The sequence below is a fragment of the Alosa pseudoharengus genome, unplaced genomic scaffold (assembly GCF_046254945.1).
Source record: "Alosa pseudoharengus isolate Yale_2024_CS ecotype anadromous, Long Island Sound unplaced genomic scaffold, YU_APseudo_1.1 YU_APseudo_1.1_scf_20, whole genome shotgun sequence".
Taxonomy (NCBI): domain Eukaryota; kingdom Metazoa; phylum Chordata; class Actinopteri; order Clupeiformes; family Clupeidae; genus Alosa; species Alosa pseudoharengus.
Genome location: NW_027468664.1, coordinates 31,560,082 through 31,577,208, shown reverse-complemented (window position 1 = coordinate 31,577,208; position 17,127 = coordinate 31,560,082). Strand labels below are relative to the sequence as shown.

At 41.5% G+C, this 17,127-nt stretch overlaps 1 protein-coding gene across 2 annotated transcripts; it reads left to right on the top strand.

Moving 5' to 3' along the window:
• The first annotated feature begins 195 nt into the window (after nucleotides 1-195).
• On the top strand, nucleotides 196-14,716 carry LOC143136398 (uncharacterized). Of its 2 annotated transcripts, XM_076297103.1 has the most exons (23): nucleotides 196-478; nucleotides 1,046-1,248; nucleotides 1,362-1,466; nucleotides 1,553-1,648; nucleotides 2,515-2,625; nucleotides 2,957-3,080; nucleotides 3,187-3,721; nucleotides 4,214-4,272; nucleotides 4,384-4,639; nucleotides 4,801-5,006; nucleotides 5,355-5,580; nucleotides 6,192-6,367; nucleotides 6,754-7,003; nucleotides 7,335-7,462; nucleotides 8,368-8,629; nucleotides 8,743-8,852; nucleotides 9,100-9,334; nucleotides 9,649-9,788; nucleotides 9,949-10,198; nucleotides 10,406-10,530; nucleotides 10,683-10,941; nucleotides 12,133-12,293; nucleotides 12,508-14,716. In XM_076297103.1, exons 1-23 carry the CDS (start codon nucleotides 442-444, stop codon nucleotides 12,738-12,740), a joined length of 4,287 nt encoding a protein of 1,428 aa, XP_076153218.1. In that variant the 5' UTR covers nucleotides 196-441; the 3' UTR covers nucleotides 12,741-14,716. The 2 variants fall into 2 exon arrangements, with proteins under 2 accessions (XP_076153218.1, XP_076153219.1); XM_076297104.1 differs by lacking the exons at nucleotides 10,683-10,941; nucleotides 12,133-12,293; nucleotides 12,508-14,716 and having other exon boundaries at nucleotides 9,949-10,202; nucleotides 10,406-10,481.
• Nucleotides 14,717-17,127: the final 2,411 nt, after the last annotated feature.

Sequence of the window (17,127 nt, the reverse complement as noted above, 5' to 3'; positions counted from 1 at the left end):
AAAATAACAAACATGTATATATTAAGTAAATGTAACATGTGCTGAAAATATTTTGTGCATTTAAAGAATGGTAATCTGGAAACAACAATCAAGTTTCGTTTGTGTGGTGGTCTAGCAAAACCAGATTAATGTGGTCGCACCACCAGAGGGAGAAGTCTTCATTAGGACTCTGAACCAGACCGAAGCGGATTAGACTGGATTTTGAGCAGGCTTCCAGGAAGGCAGTTATCACATTAGAGAAACATTGATGCAAGTCATGAAAATTAATATTGTAATGCTGATAGTCAATTTTTCAACTGCTCATAGGCTATCCCCTCTGATAATAATGGACCACAATTGCCCAGATTATTATTTAAAGAAAGCTATAGTCTAGTCTTTGTGGAAATGAAATACCCATGAACAGTTTTCTTGGACCTATAAAGCTGTTCGAACTTTCTGAAAATGGAAATACGATGTTTAGCCAGCATGACCAGCGCGGGTGCGTATCCTATCCATGCATTTTTAAAGCATGTACAGGAACCTAGCCTACTCTGTAGATTCACTGCAGCTTGTAGCCAGGTGCTAACACCGTTCGGCTGAACGTAATGCCGGCGGTGAGCTCCCAATTAATTAACCTATTGAAAAGCAATTCTGAGTGTGCAGTAGTCAATTAGTGTATAATACAGGTTACGATCAGAATGCGCTTTGTGGAAGGAGATATGGAGAAACTGACGTGTCAATCGCTGGACAGTCAGCCCAACCTCATTAGCCTACAAGTCTACCGATATGGTCTCCAGGGGCCTAACAATTCATGATTCAAATAGACCTAACCTTTCTTTGTCTAGTCTGTTTGAAGCTAGATTATATTATAAATTATAATATTATGTTTTTTTAAGTTAAATGAGGGCTATACAAATAGAACAAGATAGAAAATAGAATAAAGTAGCCTTCATAAACTTGTATAACAAGAACAAGTGTAACCCACAAGTAGGCTTTGCATTTCATTGACTGAAATGTAGCAGGCAAATATTCTTAACATTTACTGTGCTTTTCTCCTTCTGTGCAGACCATCTTCTCCCCTTGCCATTGCTGCGCCTCATGGTCCCCCCACTAAGGTTACTTGCAGCTGCCATGTGGCAAGTGACACAGCAAAGGCATGTGGAACATTATGGGATGCTAGAGGAGTTTGTTACCACAGTTACAGAGAGTCTTCCAGACCTGCTGAGCTATCGTCAAAGGGCACAGTTGATTTTGGGCTTGAGAGCCAGGGTAAGCCAGACGAGGTGTTTTACTGTAAAATGCACATGACTCACTCCATACAGCCATAGGTCACAATGTGTGTTGCACATTTGAAATGTATGTGGTTATGTCTGCCATCTCAGCTAATTTTGGAGCTGTGTCGTGGAGAAAACCCAGCTGATCTGAAAAGCCTTCAGCCCCATCTAGATCGCATTCGTGCACCACCTGTTAATGTCATGAACAGTGAGGTATGAGCAACAAACGTAGCATTAATACAACAAAATGTTAATCATGCACTTTAATTTGAACCTGATACCACACTTCATGTTTGCAGGCTTGTGATGAGGAAGTAGAAGAGTCTGAGACCAATTTTCTGTTGCTTGTCCAGACCCTGTTGAAAGACCCTGCAGAGAGGGAGCACTTTTTTCAAGTGAGATTCATATTACAATACTTATCATTTAGCTGAAGTTGTCATCCAGAGCGACTTCTTGGGACAGTGCCCCTGGAGAAACTCGGGATTACACGCCTTCCTCAGGTGCACAATTGTGTCACACGCTAGGATCAAACTCATACATATCTTCTGATTAGGAAGTGCAGATCTCTACACAAACCACTAGACATTTACATTTACGTTTAGTCATATTTAAGTATAAGTATATATACTCTTTTGATCCCGTGAGGGAAATTTGGTCTCTGCATTTATCCCAATCCGTGAATTAGTGAAACACACTCAGCACACAGTGAACACACAGTGAGGTGAAGCACACACTAATCCCGACGCAGTGAGCTGCCTGCAACAGCGGCACTCGGGGAGCAATGAGGGGTTGGGTGCAGGGGGTTAGGTGCCTTGCTCAAGGGCACTTCAGCCGTTCCTACTGGTCGGGGTTCGAACCGGCAAGGCAAGGCACATGATATTGTTAGTGCAGCAATAAGTACTACTCATATAGAATAGAATAACAGTTCAAGCGAAGTCAAGGGAGGGAGAAGATGGATAGTCAGAAGAATAGGGAAGAGGGTACTGGTAGTGGTAAGATCTAGATGGAGCATGTCCAGCTGTTAGTAGTGCTAAGAGAAGGCACTCTCAGAAAATATGGGTTTTCAGGATGTTTTTGAAGATAGAGAGGGACACCCCTGTTCTGGTAGGAACTGGTAGTGCATTCCACCAACCGGGAACAACAACCAACAACAACACCACCACCACCAGATACAGGGATAGTATTCTGTTGAAAACAATAATAAAATCACATGGAGTCCGTTTGCTGATTATTTCTTTCCCTTTCCTTTATCCCGATTTAGAATATCTTCCCAGTGGAATATGGCTATAAATATGACAAATCATTACAGAGGCTTATGTTGGATTTCCTGTCCAGATTGGAGCGGCTCTTACCAGTGCCAGATCTTACACAGGTACAGCTCCTAATTGTCTGTATGTGAGAGAAAACATATTCTATTGAATTTAATTTGAAATTGAAGAACTAACATCAATGTGTTGTGTTGGATGTATTCAGGTAGTCTGTTAGTATCTTGTTCTTTTGGTGTTATTGTTTATGCACTTTATGCAACCATAAATGTTGTGGTATGATACAAGACTGCAGCCTGTCTGGTTTGTGTAGTTATGATTGTATTGTGAATACCATGAAAATCATCAGTCAGTGTAAACATTACCATTCTTGGTTTTGCTGTCGTTTTTTCCTGTTATGTAACATTACAGTATGAAGTAATTGTTGCTGTTTCTCAGATGGTGTCTTGGCTTAGCAGCAACCCCTCTAGCTTGGAAGAGTGTTTGCTGTCAGCCCCACTCGCAAACCAAACCAAGACCCTTCTGGAACACCACAGGAACCGTGGTCATCTGCATTTCATGGGTATTCTAATCCCATCCCAGCACTCTATTGCATCGTTACTGAGGTTTTTCTACCAACGTGCATGAGCATGATGTGATGTTTAAATGACCAACACCTTGTGTTGTAGATTCACTTCCATCGACTGGTGATGACTACATCCTGTCCTCCTTGTCCCTCCCACCTCTGGTGCGAGTGGTGATTGCCACAGAGCAGCCTGACTCTGTTGATGCGTCAGATTCCATGTCTGCGGTGGAGGGCCAGAACAAGGAAGACTTCCTGGACTTCCCAGTAGACCTCTCCAAAGACGACAGAGAGAAGGTAAAGGGGCGTGAGATAGCAGAGGGGACAGACGAACGTGGTCCCAAATGGCTGGGGGACAGCGAAGAAGGAGACACCTCTGAAAGTGGGGAGTGTGAAACGTGGATACCGATGACCTCATGCGGTCAACCCCCACCCCCTCTGAGCCCGGCTCTCTTGGACCTCTCACTGAAGCGCTCCATGGCGGGCTTCAGCGAATGTGGACAGCACACATCAGAGGAAAGCACTGTGGCCAAAGCAAACCTGAAGAGGACTTTGAACGGTCATAAGTTTGCAGAGAAGAGGAAAATGTCTGACAGTTCTGACATGCTCCTTAAACGTCCAGCCGAGTCTCCACAATTAAGGTCAGGGGGGAACATAAAACTGTCCTTATGTTTAGTTCGCCACTGCATACGCCTGCCTTGTCATCCTAAGTGATGGTGGGGATGTTGTGGAGTGTTTTTTTGTCCTTGACGTGTAGGTGTTTGTCAATGTGTGTACAGTCTCTTCCAGTGCATCTCTGCATCTAGCACTTCTAGCACTTACCACTTGACTAGCCCCCTTCTAGAACTGTAGAACTAGAACTGAACTCCTAGAACTTTCTAGATTCTATGCAAGAAGTACTTGCAGCTCTAGGATGTACTTGTCACACTGTACCTTGATCGTTTCCCTTCAAGTCGCTTTGTATTAAAGCCTCAGGCCATCAGCTAAATTACTAAATGTAATGTAAATGTAATGCATCTCTGCATCAAGATAAACCTTGCATCAATAATAATTCATTAATACCGCTAAGTCGGAGTGAATGACATGTGTTCTGATGCGCCGTCTATCTGTAATCATCTTCTACTGTTCCACAGGGATTGTGAAGAACCCAGCGCAGAATGTTCATTCATCTACTCCTGGGGAGGGTACACAGGTATGAAAACACAACTAGGATAAGATAATAAGATACAGCTGTGCGCACATTAGTGTGACCTTGAGAAATGTGTTATTGAGAAATGTTTAGAGTGGTTTGCATGGTTTGCAGATCTTCAGGATGTGCCCCAGCACCCTACAAATGATGTCTCCAAAGTCCCATGGTCTGATCAAGAAACCCTCAACTTGATTGACATTTGGGGGAAAGACAGCATCCAGCAAAGCCTGAAGGACTGTGTTCACAACAGACATATCTTCAATGTGATCTCCAAGAAGATGTTGGAGCGTGGATATTTGAGAACTGCAGAACAATGCCATACCAGAATCAAGCGGCTAAAAATGAGTTTCAAACAGTGCTATGAAAACAAGTGAGTATTGCACTAAATATGAACTGATTTTTTAAGGTTTAAGTAGACATTGTTTGTTTAACGTTAATAAAATGTCACAACATGATATTTATATAGACATATTCATAGTCTGAGTGACATGCGTATGCTAATAGAGTAGCGATTTGCTCTTTGAAAAACAGCATCAAAGGTGGAGACAGGTTGGAGTGTAAATTTTACGACCAGCTAGAGAGGATTTTGGTGACTGAGGGATCCTCCTCAACGTCTGAGGTCACATATGACGTTCAAGAGATCATAGTTGGAGACCAACCACCAGAGGATCAGCTAACTAGAGAGGCACACGAAGAAGACAAGGATTTGAAGTTCCTTGGTCACAGTGGTTTGGAAGGTACAACTCTTATTGTTATATTATGAAGCAATGGCCCCCAAGACACCATGCTTCACAGTAATTTTAGAATTAGCTAGTGGCCTTTGTCAGGCATGACGCAGAGCAGATCGAATATTGTTATGTGGCAGCCTGTATGTCAAAGATCAATTTTCCAATGGACAAATAGATTCTTCTTGAACTCTTAAACTAACATTATGACACAGCATAAAGTTTCAATGCTGTTAACACAGCATAAAGTTTCTATGCTGTTGTTGTATACGTAAACAAAATGTCTAGATTTATTTTAAACCAGAGCTGTTTTCAACAATACTGGTTTGTGCCAATGAATGCAACTTGTCTTTGTCATAGGTACAAAAAATATTCCATGGACTGACCATGAAACTCAGACTCTGATTACCATCTGGGGAGAAGATCGCACACAGAGGGATTTGAGGGGCATTCATCGCAATGGACACATTTTCTCCATGATATCCAAGAAAATGTCCCCCTTTGGATATATCAGAACGGCCGAGCAGTGCCAGTCAAGAGTGAAGAGGCTCAAGTTAAGTTTTCGACAGTGCTATGAAAACAACCAGTGAGTAACTAAAAGCATATGTATTCTTTTCTTATCACATGTGCTCCATGTATGTATAAATTATGCATTAACAAACCCAACTAATTTTAATTGAATGAGGGAATTCAGTAAACGTCAAAAATACATGAAACATTTTATTTAGAATCTTCGTATTCAGAACAACGAAGACAACTCTGTTATGGTCAGGGGTGTAGTGGTAAAATAAGAGGTGGGTAAACTATGAATTCTTGAATTTCCCCTTGGGGATCAATAAAGTATCTATCTACCTATCTCTATTGAATTCTGTGATCACGGTAAGGTGGACTGCACCATGCGGTATCAGATTTTTTTAAAAAGGCTTTCGGAACATGAAGATGGTGCAGGTTATTGTCCAATGTTTATTACAATACCAGTGGTATTAAATGGTTCCTAGAGTGTTGATGAGTGTACATATTGTAAATGTGGATGAGACAGTGTGATTTTTGAATGTTAAAAGTTATAATTGGTGAGAGGTGGATAAACTCTAAAAAGAAGTAGATAAACTCTATTTCTGACATTTCAGAGGTGGATAAACTGTGTTTACTTGCGTTTAGCTTCCACCACAACCCTGGTTATGGTATGTTCTCTTTCAGTACTGCTGGAAAAGAGAGAGTTGAATGCAAATTCTATGATCAACTGGAGAGACTGCTAGTTAATGAACTACCCTCGTATGTGGAGGCGCTCGGTGACGATCAGGACACAGACGTAGAGGCCAAAGACTCCGGAGACACCGATAATGACTTTCCTGTCTACTCCTACCAAGAGATTGGTTAGTGCAATGTCCTATCAAAGCATGATCATAATTAATTAGTTTGAAACATTGCTTTTGATTCGAGCATGTTCAGCTTTTAGTAGTGCTAAGAGAAGGCACTCTCAGAAAAGATGGGTTTTCGGGATGTTTTTGAAAATAGAGAGGGACACCCCTGTTCTGGTAGGAACTGGTAGTGCATTCCACCAACCGGGAACCGGGAACAACAACCACCAACAACAACAACAACACCACCACCACCAGATACAGAGACAGTATTCTGTTGAAAACAATAATAAAATTGTAATAAAAGAGTGTGTCACTCTGTCTGTGAGGGCTATCTATCTATCATATATCTTTATAAAAACCTAAAGACTTGACTCTCTTGCAATTTTCCGACCCCTCAGAGGTGGCGGTCAACACCACAGACGAGCGCAAGAAGGTTCCGTGGTCGGACAGCGAGACGCTCATCCTGCTGGAGCTGTGGGGGGACGAGAAGGTGCAGAGGAACCTGCAGCGCTGCCCCCACAACGGCCACATCTACTCGGACATCTCGGAGCGGCTCAACGCCCATGGCTACTCGCGCACCTCGGAGCAGTGCCACACGCGCATTAAACGGCTGAAGCTCAGTTACCGGCAGTGTCGAGAAAGCATGAGGTAAGTTGGACACAAGTTGCATAGCCTACTGTTGTTGTAGAAGGACTTCTTAAAGCTTCGATGCTGAAAACTTCTGGAAATGTTCACAGAAAATATCATGTATTTTTTTAATTACAATTTTAGTTAACATACCGGTAGTTACGTTTTTGAGAAGAAAAAAGACAATGCATTATCCCTATTAAACAGAATAGATTGTTATGAAAAGCCACCAAAAAGAAGTAAAGTGTAGTCTGATCATTTAATGTGAGCATCTATATGGGGAATCCAGGGTTGTCAGTTGAACTAAAATTGGGTAATGCTACTGTACAAAAGAGTATCTTTGTGTGTTTAGTTCATCAGAGGCTGAACATGTGGAGTTTAAGTTCTACGATTTGATGGAAGAGATCTTGAACAAGTATCCCTCCTCAAAAAAGGCAACAGTGCAGGACTTTGTCAGTGACACCCACTCAGAGAAAGGTGGTGAGTTTCCATCATATTAGTGTTATATTTATGAAACCACTCACTGCTTACACATTTCTGTCATAACATAAAGGGGCACCCCTGTCAAAATAAAAATAAATAAAGATTATCATTATAGTCCACTCCAGGTGTTATGTGAAAAAAAAACATAATTATGGTGGGAAGTAAAATGGCCGCCATAATTATGTATTTTGTTATTTTTATTTTTTTTCACAAGGTGTTTTTAAGATGTCTCCATGTCTGAAAATGCGTGTCAAACTGTACAAGTGTACCAAGGCTGCATTCTGTGTATGAAAAGTGCTATACAAATAAAGGTTCATGCCTTTATGATTAAGCGATCATTTCACCTGAAATCTTGCACATATCACCCAGACTACTGTACTTCATCCTCCTTTCATCCTCCCTTCAACACTTTCAGAGATAAATTCACAAACAGCCTAGCCTGACGAGCCAGACCCACATTAATAAAATGTAGGGTCTGGGCACTCACCGTTCACAGTGCTCAGTCCGAGGGGCGGGATAATCGGTTGTCTTTCAAATTCCCTCTACACGCAATAGGACAGCGCTGAGTCCCATGCGTTTTCCCACCAGCGGAGCTAGTTGGCTAGTTCAAACTTTTGCCATCTTAAAACAAGCTTAACTCGTGTCACACTGTTGGCCAACAGCAACATCCATCTTCTTTGTTTTCAAGTAGCAGGGAATTCAAGCCAAACCGTTGCAACTCTGCCATCAATCATTATGTTAAGCCCGCCTAACGACTCTATACACGATTTGATTGGCCTGATAGAAGTTTCATTTTTCGAGCTCGCAAGCCAACGGAGAGTTGCTAGACTAGCCCTGGCAGCAAATGTAATTTGCCCATAACATTGTACTTCTTAATGAGCTCTATTAGTTTGCTCCTACAGATTCACACGCGCCTGGCAGCCACATGCCCCCTGACCGATCCGCATCAGGCTCCTGGTCTGACCAGGAGACTCTGGCGCTTATTGACATCTGGGCCCAGGACGAAGTCCAGAGGGGCCTGAAGGGCGTGGTGCACAATGGCCATGTGTTTTCGGACATATCTCAAAAGATGCATGACCTGGGGTACTCCAAGACGCCAGAGCAGTGCCGCTGGAAAGTGAAGACACTGCGGCAAAATTTCCGTCAGTGTTATGAAAGGAAGAAGTGAGTAATCGATGTTTACCATCAGACATGACTCAGTGTCAGACTCATCTGATTTTGAAACATCAGAGCTTTCCATCTTAATGCCAAGAATATGTCTGTTATTCTGAACTCAGATGTGGGAGAGACAAAGTGGGATACAAATTCTATGATCAGCTCGAACAAGTTCTTGGGTATGAGGCACTCTCCATAGATGTCTTTGATGAAAAAGATGATCAAGAAACAGGTATGGCTCTAACATTTCTCAGTGGCATTTGCAAAGTTGATGACATAAAAAGGGCTTAATGTTCTGAGCCACGGTGCCTGAATTTAGGCTTGGGCCGGGCCAATTGAAGATTTTAAAATTTTGAATTTTGCATTTTGCAAGTCCTAAGTACATTTTAAGTTAAAGCTAAATAGTTCAGGCACAGAAATGTTCCTTGCTTTAAGCCTTGTGTCCAGTCCAGTAGACCACTCATGCTCTTCTTGGGCAGGAAGTGACAGCATCAGATTCACTCCCTGGTCAGAGCCGGAGACTTTGGCCCTCATCGAAATCTGGGGCAACAAGGATGTCCAGCAGAGCTTGCGGGGCTGCATCCGAAACGGCCACATATTTGCTGAGATATCAGAGAAGATGGCCGCCATGGGATTCCCCAAAAGCGCTGAGCAGTGTCACAAGAGAGTGACCAAGCTGCGTAAGACCTACCGGCGCTGTCGCAACAGCATGATGTAAGTCTTTTTGACTTCAACCCAAACTCTCACTGAAATTTAGATAGTTAGTGTTAATATTGCTTCAGGTGGGGCACTGAGTTAATGTTCTTTATTTATTTGTGATACGTTTCTGCTAAGGTTTGTGTACCCTTTGAAACAGACCATGTCTCTCATCACCTTAGATGAGTGTATGTATACTGTGTGCCTGCCTAAGTGCATGTATCTGATATATGCGTATTTATGCATCTCTTTGTGTTTATAGATGTGTGGATGTGTATTTATACAGTATGCCTCCATTTAACTATTCAAAATCTCCTCTTGGACGTTTTCAGACATGGTGGAAAACCAGTGCTCTTCAGATACTACAGGTTCTTGGAGCCAATTCTGAGTCATTTAAGTTTCTCAAATGACGCGGGAGATTTAAGCTTTGATGCATCTATGGACACCACAGCAGATTCTGATCAGGAAACGGGTAATGCACCTTATCACCTCTAAACACAGCAACAACATCTGCTGAATGTGGAGATTCAAGCCACAATAAGCTTTATTTATGAACTTTCTTTATAAACAGTGTTACCTCATAGATTAATTCATAGCCCCATTGCATCCAATGCAATCCCATTCCCTGTCAGAATCCCAGCGAGCAGCCAGGAGAGCTGTGGCAGAGTCCAGCCGCAAGATGCCCTGGTCAGACCGCGAGACCAAGGCCCTGTTGGATATCTGGGGCGAGGACCGCATCCAGTACAACCTGCGGGGCTGCCTCAAGAACAAGCACATCTTCAAGCACATCTCCAAGAGGCTGGTGGGACAGGGCTTCATAAGGACCGCGGAGCAGTGCCAGACACGAGTGAAGCGGCTCAAGGCCAGGTTCTACCACGAGAAGTGAGTGAGTTGCAGTTTGGGCAGAATTGTGGGATCAGTTTGGTACTAAGAATGGTTGATATCCATACATAATGTGTCTCTAGCTTACATAACTACTTTAAAATATTTGGAAAGAAGAATTTATCATCGTGTGTGTGTGTGTGTGTGTGTGTGTGTGTGTGTGTGTGTGTGTGTGTGTGTGTGTGTGTGTGTGTGTATTATATACAGGGAGGATTGTAAGTTCTATGAACAACTGGAGCAGATATTCCTTAAGGAGATCTCCATGAATAGTTTACCTGAGGAGCCACTGGATATGACAGGAGAGCTGGAGTCCATAACAGATTCAGATCCAGGTGAAATATAGCCCACAAATGGACAAAAGGAAAAAGGAAAGCAAATGAAAGGGTCACAACAGTCATGTTATATTCCTTTCGCGAGAAAATGACTTGACCTCTCGATGTAGTTCCAGAGGCTAACTTTAACCCCGTCTGCCACCTGCCCTCAGAGTCGCCAGCCCCCACTGCCCTTCGAACCCCCGAGGGCCCGAAGCTGCCATGGATGGACAGCGAGACCCAGGTGCTGATCGACATCTGGGGGAGCGATGCCGTCCAGAGCAGTCTGAGGGGCTGTGTGAAGAACAAGCACATCTTCGCCCAGATCTCACACGGCATGGCCGAGAGGGGCTACGCACGGACGGCCGAGCAGTGCCAGTCCAGGGTGAAGAGGCTGAAGGCCAGCTACCGACAGAGCAGCGAGATCCTCAGGTGGGGAGATGGAACCGGTCTAAGGTCTCTGGCCTCACGTTATAATAGAGTATGTGTTCTATTTAGTTGTGCTACTTTGCAACTTGTATTTTTTTGTAAGTATATTTTTAAGTAAAGTACTTGTAAGTCTACTTTTCTAAGTATATTTTTGGGGACTTTTTGCCTTTATTTTATAGGAGAGTGAAGAGATGGTCAGGAAGTAAGTGGGGGATAGAGATGGGGGTGGGATCGGGAAATGACCCGGGCCGGACTCGAACCCAGGTCCCCATGGTGGTGGTGTAGCCAGTTGCACCACAGCACCACCACCCTTGTATTTCATTTTTTCCATGTCTGATTATTCACATTCACTGTGAGTATTCATGATGGCTCAACTTTTGATCCATGTTGAAACAGATACATTTTTATGTTATTGTCAAAGCCACCAATACATGGGGGGCTGTGCTGCAACTGGCTGCTGTGTCCATTTATGGGCCCAAGTGCCCACTGGGTCCGGGGCTGGAATCTGACCCGCGGCCATTTCCTAATCCCTCCGCATCTCTCTCTCCCATTCGACTCCTCCCTGTCCTACCTGAGTAAAGGCAAAAAGGCCCTCAGAATATATACAGTGGGGAGAATAAGTATTTGAACCCATGCTAAAGTTGACTAAAAAGAAAAATATAAAAACATGTGTTAGAAATTGATCTTAATGTCTTAATTAAAACAAATAGTAAAAATCCAACCTTTAAGAACACCAATTTTCTTAGTGAATGAAGAATGTATCGTAAATAAATAAATGTTATTCCTTAAATTACAGGGGCAATAAGTATTTGACCCCTATGTTAAATTCCCATAGAGGCAGGCAGATTTTTTATTTTTAAAGGCCACTTATTTCATGGATCCAGGATACTATGCATCCTGATAAAGTTCCCTTGGCCTTTGGAATTAAAATAGCCCCACATCATCACATACCCTTCACCATACCTAGAGATTGGCATGGTGTGTTTTTCAGTTAGCCTATTAGCTGGTTTGATTTGCATTGAACCAAATGAGCATTTTAGTCAACTTTAGCATGGGTTCAAATACTTATTCTCCCCACTGTATAAAACAAACTACCAATAAATTGACAAAAAATCTAATTAATGTGTGTTTCATAAATCACCAGTCACAGCATTCAATTTGTTATTAATTTGTTATTTTTCTTGCATGACACAGGCGTGGAGGAGAACGGATCGAGTGTAAATTCTATGATCAGCTGGCAAGGATATTTGGTTGTGAGCTTTCAACAGCAGATCACATGTCCAGTGACACTCGGCTCATGGCTGTGGATGGGGCAGATGTTGGGCTTGCCCTGGGGAACACAAGCACACAGAAAGGTATTCAGCCCACAGTCCTTCAGTATTGTGTATTGTATGCAGTGTATGTTAGCAGAGGCCTATATTATACTGGTATTCATAAGCACTGTTATATCTCAGTCCAATACTAAATCATATTTTTATCGTCTTTAACATATGTTCTGCTGTATAACCACACAGAATTATGTCCGGGTCTTTCCAGGGTTTTTAGACTTGGGTGTTCTTCCTTCTCCAGACTCAGCAGAAGCAACCAGTCCTGACTATCCACAGACCACCAGTGAAGCCACAACTCCCCGTGACACCACTGGCCGAGGTGGAGCCCTCGAGGAGGTCAGAAGCCTCTCACTCCAGACTGCAGACCAGACGCAGCAGGACGAGGGGGAAAGTCAGCAGCAGGACCACGCGAGCCTGAGACCACTGAGGAGGAGTGTGAGAGAGATCCGAGCAAACAGCTACAAAGCACAATGAAACATTACCACCTACCCCAGTCATAGCTGGACAACCTAAACTTTAGCAACTTAACATAGTAAGTTTAACAAGATTGAAAATGATGGTGTCTCGTGACAGACTTGCCATTATAAGGTAATGGCTGATCCCCTGTATTAGTTCATCCAATATACCTCTAGATGCACAACATGCGGTAGAATAGCTCTATGTAAGCTGTAGGGAGTCAAAATTTAATTCTAATCCGCTTACTGTAATTTCCCGACTTTTAATGGAAGTTTACACATTGATCACATAAAATCGTGTCCTGCAGTTTATACACAATGTGGCTAATACAGGAAATTACAGTATCACCCAATTCTCCCTGCTATGTAGAGCTCAGTAGAGACTTAGTTTGTTAAACCATACTTCAATGGTAAAGAGAAAATGGAACTTGTTTGGGGTGATAAGTCTGAACTTCAACCAGAGTGCCTGGAATTTACCCAGAGTTCCTTAGACTTCTGATAGCACTGAAGCCCTATTAACAGTATACTGCTTACCACATTCTTACACCAACATGCCCTTGTGAAATTATTGTTGTCGTGTCTTACACATTCTGTGACGTTAGTGAGGTAGATGTGAAGGGCTGTACTGTCTATGAGGCAGAAATGACCCCCAGAGTTCAGTCTATTAGTCTAGTTTGTGTGTGGATAAGAATTGTCTGTGTCTTTGTGTCTTTGGAGCCAAGAATACATGTTGATGAAGATGATGTTGCCACAAGAGCTCTCAGCTTTCTGGTCTGGGTTCATGCCTTGTAACATCTCCTGCCTTGATTTTGTTTTAGACTATTGATATATATATTTATTTCCCAAACTCTTGAAAGGAGTTGTGACACATGAATGTATTTATGTTCTTTAAAAAATTTACATCTGTCAAAGAACTTTCTTTGTCAGTTTTATACTGACATTAAATTCCTGTTAGTCCTGTACGCACATGCCTGTATGTGTATATACACAAGCCCTTGTTGATCTATTATTTTATGGGAGAACAAAATAAACTGGGACATCTATGTGTGAGTAAAACAATAATCTTCATGGAATTGTATTGCTAAGCGTACAGGGGACATTTGTAATGTTTTTTAGACTTTATTTACTCAAGAGAAGAGCTGTAGCGTTTTCTTTCTGTGGTCACTGGCACTTAAAACTGCCAAGACATAGCAGTACACGTTTGTAAAATTAGGTGAAATTGGATGCATTGTTTGCAGCCTTAGGGTGGCACAATAGTAACGTATTTAAGCAGCTGTTGCAAATTAATTTGCCTTACAAACTATATCATAATATCACATAAACTATATTATAAGCCTTACTTCCAAGCCATCAGTTCAAAAGTCTTGAAAACAATCTCAGCAGAGGCTACCAGCTTAAAAGATATTTTCGTATTACTTACATTTTAATAGATATGATCAACAATAATGTGGTGTATAGAACTGTGATATGGTAACTGAGCACAACTGCAGTCACATGTCGTTTGTGAGCATCCTCGGTTTCCTTTCCTGGAGAGGAGGGCAGTACACAGACTGCATTCAGAAAACTAATACTTCAAATCATTGTCCTGGCTGTGCTTTGTGACTATTGGTCATTGTTAGATTTAACACTTTTGTATATAGCTTTAGTATTTTGAAAAGTCTCTGATGTAGATGTTGATGATGGCGGTGTGTCGTGTGTGTGTATGTGTGTGTGTGTGTGTGTGTGTGTGTTGTAGCATGACTTCACAATGTGAAGATGTGATAATAAATAATAATCAGACTCATAATTTACTATTAAAAGATTTTTAGTCATATAACTGCTTAAATCCAGCTTGCTCTAAAACAAATAAAAATGTGCAAATGCTGCAAGATAATGATAGACAACCAGTGTGAAACAAGTTAGACTTATAATTTATAAAACTTAGAAGCTTAGAATTTAAGTGTGTTTTCTTAATTAGAAGCATAAATTGTTTTTTGCGGTCATGGTTTTGCTTAATTTTTTTTTTTTAAACATATAAGAAAGTTATAAAACTTAAAATGTTTTGCTAATATTTACATAAAATGTGTTTGCTTAGATATAAAAAGGTTGTGTTAGAATTAAAGTGTGTTATGCTTAGGGCTGGGACAATGCGACGACGTAATCGATGACGTCGACGCAAAATATGCGCGTCGATTTTGTCAAGCATAACGTGTGGCTAAAATGTTTTAATTTTACACCTTCAGTGTTTCCCATACGTTGACTAATCTGTGGCTGGGCGCCACGGAGTCAAAACCAGCCACTACACATTGATGTTCTATGTTGTACTATTTAAATTAAAGATAAAAAACGGCGCTTTTTACACACGCAGTCTTTCCTTGCCCCGCCCGCCCGCTCTCTCTCGTAACGAGCCCGCTGCCCCTCCTCTGCATGTGCATTTAACAAAATATTCACGATTATTGAAGGATTGTTGTTGCCACATAGAAGCATTGCATAGAACACGGCGGGCTAAATTGCTAAATCCGCTTAGCATCGTGTCCATGCTGCGCAAATTTGTTCAAAACTGCTGCATTAAAGTTAACTCTGCTAAGGTCTTATCTCAACATAGTACATTGAGGAGACTAAACTAAGTTAAGTTATGCAACAAGCAGTATCTCAAAGCTAACGTTAGAATACTGTTTGGATGTCAAGTTTAGCATGCTGACTTACAGCTGCTTGTCAATTTCGTTACTCATGCAGGGCTCATTTTATTGACTCTGACACTGAATGTTTGCAAAATCCCGATGTAAATGGAAAAGTGTTTTCCAAGACTGAAAAGTGCTTGTCCCAAGAAGAAGTATGAACCGTTATTTGAACTAACTACATTATGAATTGCATCCACACATCAGCAGCCTTTTAACTGTGTTAATGTTACAATTGCAAGGATTCCCTCACGAACGTCTTAAAGTGACAGGCACTCAACTAGACCTTTATTGAATGCTCTGACTAAGAAATGCATTACTTTGCACTTGTATAATATTTTATTTTGGAATTTTAAGAGCAATAAACATATATTGCAATGTTAAGGAATTCATGTTTGTTTTTTCATTCAGTAAATCAACATGTATAAGTTGCTATTAGTCAATTAATGGGGAGATAATCGAATCGAATTGAAATCGAATCGGACTGAAAAAATGAAATGTTAGATTAATCGATGCATCGAAAAAATAATCGCTAGATTAATCGTTTAAAAAAGAATCGTCTTTCCAGCCCTAGTTATGCTAAATGAGATGTGCTTTGAACAAAATGTAAAGACAGAATGTAAAAACATAATGTACCAGCTGTAAGAAACTGTTTGTCAGCAAAACAAAAAGCTGACTGGCAACTAAACAAAAAAAAAGAAAAGCAGAACCAATATTTCATGGCAAGACATAATACCAAACTTGGACATATTCTGCCTGACCGAGAGGGGTATAAAAAGAGAATGGCCCCTTGTTCAGGGTTCTTTGTTCTTCTTTTTCCTTTTCATTTTTCTTTGGATCGAGCATTTAGCCTTTAGACTTAGACAGTTTTCTTTCTTTGTATTTTTTATTTGTATTTAATAAAAGTCAAAATCTAAACCTTTGATTAGGGGTTTGTAATTGAGGGCTACTTTCTAAGACACTGTATATGGGCAAAAAATATACTGTGCACGCACTGACACACACAGGAGTAGTGAACTCAGCCAGGCATTTAGGAAGGAAAGTCCTATGCTCCAGGGCAGACAAAAAAACAAATAGGCTTTGTTAGCAAATTTATTTGTTGTGAAAAATTGTTTGTCAGGTCTAGGACCCTTTGTGGTCTAAATGCACATCACACACCCAAGCGAGGATATGGAAATCTGTCTGATAAATACATGAGATAGGACCTAAATGGTTATAGATCCGTTGTGGTCAATTGATGTTCTTATATGTTACAAGAATTGTCATAAAAAGGAACCTTAATTTAATTTTGACAAGAATCCCCAAATAATAGGGTAGTTGATTTTCTCTCAAATCTAGACGGGCAGACGAACGTCTGTAGTGAGCTTCTGACCTATCTCAGATCGTGATGACAAACAACTCTTGCAAATACAGCTCTGAATTTCTTCCTCTTTTGATGAAGTTAACCACATTATGAAGTACGAACCAAGGGAATAGGGAACAGTGACTAAGAGATAGAAAGTGACTCTGAAGTAGTCCTTCCTTAACCCCCCAAACCCCAAGTTAGGGAATTTGATTCAGATAGAGAAAACCTCTCAACCAAGTCAACCCTATCGTACATCCTAAACCCGTTGAAAAGGGGCCCCCGCATGAGACACATACACTGAAAGATACTTCCTCTTTTGCCCTGTGATCACAGTCCGAAGACGATTAGCCCATTTCACAAGATGGGGCCGCTGTGTAAATCAACTTCCTGTGGAACAACACAGT